The sequence below is a fragment of the Cariama cristata genome, unplaced genomic scaffold (genome assembly GCF_000690535.1).
Source record: "Cariama cristata isolate BGI_N322 unplaced genomic scaffold, ASM69053v1 scaffold9094, whole genome shotgun sequence".
NCBI lineage: Eukaryota > Metazoa > Chordata > Aves > Cariamiformes > Cariamidae > Cariama > Cariama cristata.
Window position 1 is genome coordinate 40,241 of NW_009613489.1, and position 1,091 is coordinate 41,331.

The window sequence follows — 1,091 nt, forward strand, 5'->3', positions numbered from 1 at the left end:
CCATACCAGCTACCGGACTCCACCTACCCAACAACCACCATTTCCCAAGGTGAGCACCTCTTCGCCTGTGCTGCTCCTCTTCTCTTGCCGTACGACATCCCATCGTTCCTTCCTGTTCTGGTTTGTGATATCCCACTAAGGCTCTTGTAAGACACAGGTGATTTTCCTTTAGTTGGGAAGACCAAGTTTTTCATCAAGTCAATGGAAACTCCACAGTTTTCTCCTCTGTCTCATGGTTCTTTCTGCTGTGTCAATGTGCCTCATGACTGTAGTTCTGCTCAGCTTTGATATGATGAGCACATCACTATAAAGGGAGTGTCATATAGGAGGTCCCTCCTTCTGGATAAAACTCCAAACTGAGGTTCAGTGGAAGGAGAATTGCTAACTCCAGTTGGCTTTGGCCTTGGCCTTTACAAAGGAACTTATGGCTTCTATCTGTGGGAAAGTTAAGAGAAAACCGAGGTATTTCATCCCAGGTTTGCATATTTTGTCCTGTCACATGATATGCTAGTGTTCACATGGAGCACAGAGATGGTGGGACCCCGAAGTTGAGATCAGGATAGCCAAACCATCAATCCACGCTTTGCACAGCCCCAGCTGTAACACCCCATGATTGTTCACCTCTGAACGCTCTTTCCACAGACGGGGGAAGCACTGTGCACAGACCCCAGCCGCTGCCACCATCCACCATGCACCAGGGAGGGCTTGCTGCAGCCGCCGCTGCCGACACCGGCTCTGCCTATGGGGCCCGACACAGTTTCTCCAGCTACTCGGACAGTTTCATGAATGCTGCAGCTCCTGCCAACCACATGAATCCTGTTAGCAATGGCCTCTCTCCACAGGTATGTGACCCGCTTCCATTCTCTTTCTTTGGCTGACAGTATTTGGCTGGTTCACATCCTCTGAGAGCAGGGCAAGCTTCAGGCTATCACAGTGTATTATGGTTAACAAGGGAGTTATTGTTATTGTCACGAATTCTTGGAGGCAGCCTAGTTAAAGCAATTAGTTAATTTGTGTATCGGCAGTATCTCTATCCTGAGCTCAGCACTGTACTGCCAGAGCATTTGTATCCTGTTAGTTCCCATATTCAG

At 48.8% G+C, this 1,091-nt stretch overlaps 1 protein-coding gene across 1 annotated transcript in view; it reads left to right on the forward strand.

The window, feature by feature from the left end:
- LOC104160814 (paired box protein Pax-7-like) overlaps window positions 1-842 on the forward strand; it is a gene marked incomplete at both ends in the record, with an annotated part of 14,759 nt that extends 13,917 nt beyond the window's left edge. Inside the window, 2 exon segments of the mRNA XM_009699048.1 lie at window positions 1-49; window positions 643-842. The exon segment at window positions 1-49 is cut by the window's left edge and continues 30 nt beyond it. Of these exon segments, the coding sequence (XP_009697350.1) occupies window positions 1-49; window positions 643-842 (249 nt within the window).
- Between the last annotated feature and the right edge of the window lie 249 nt (window positions 843-1,091).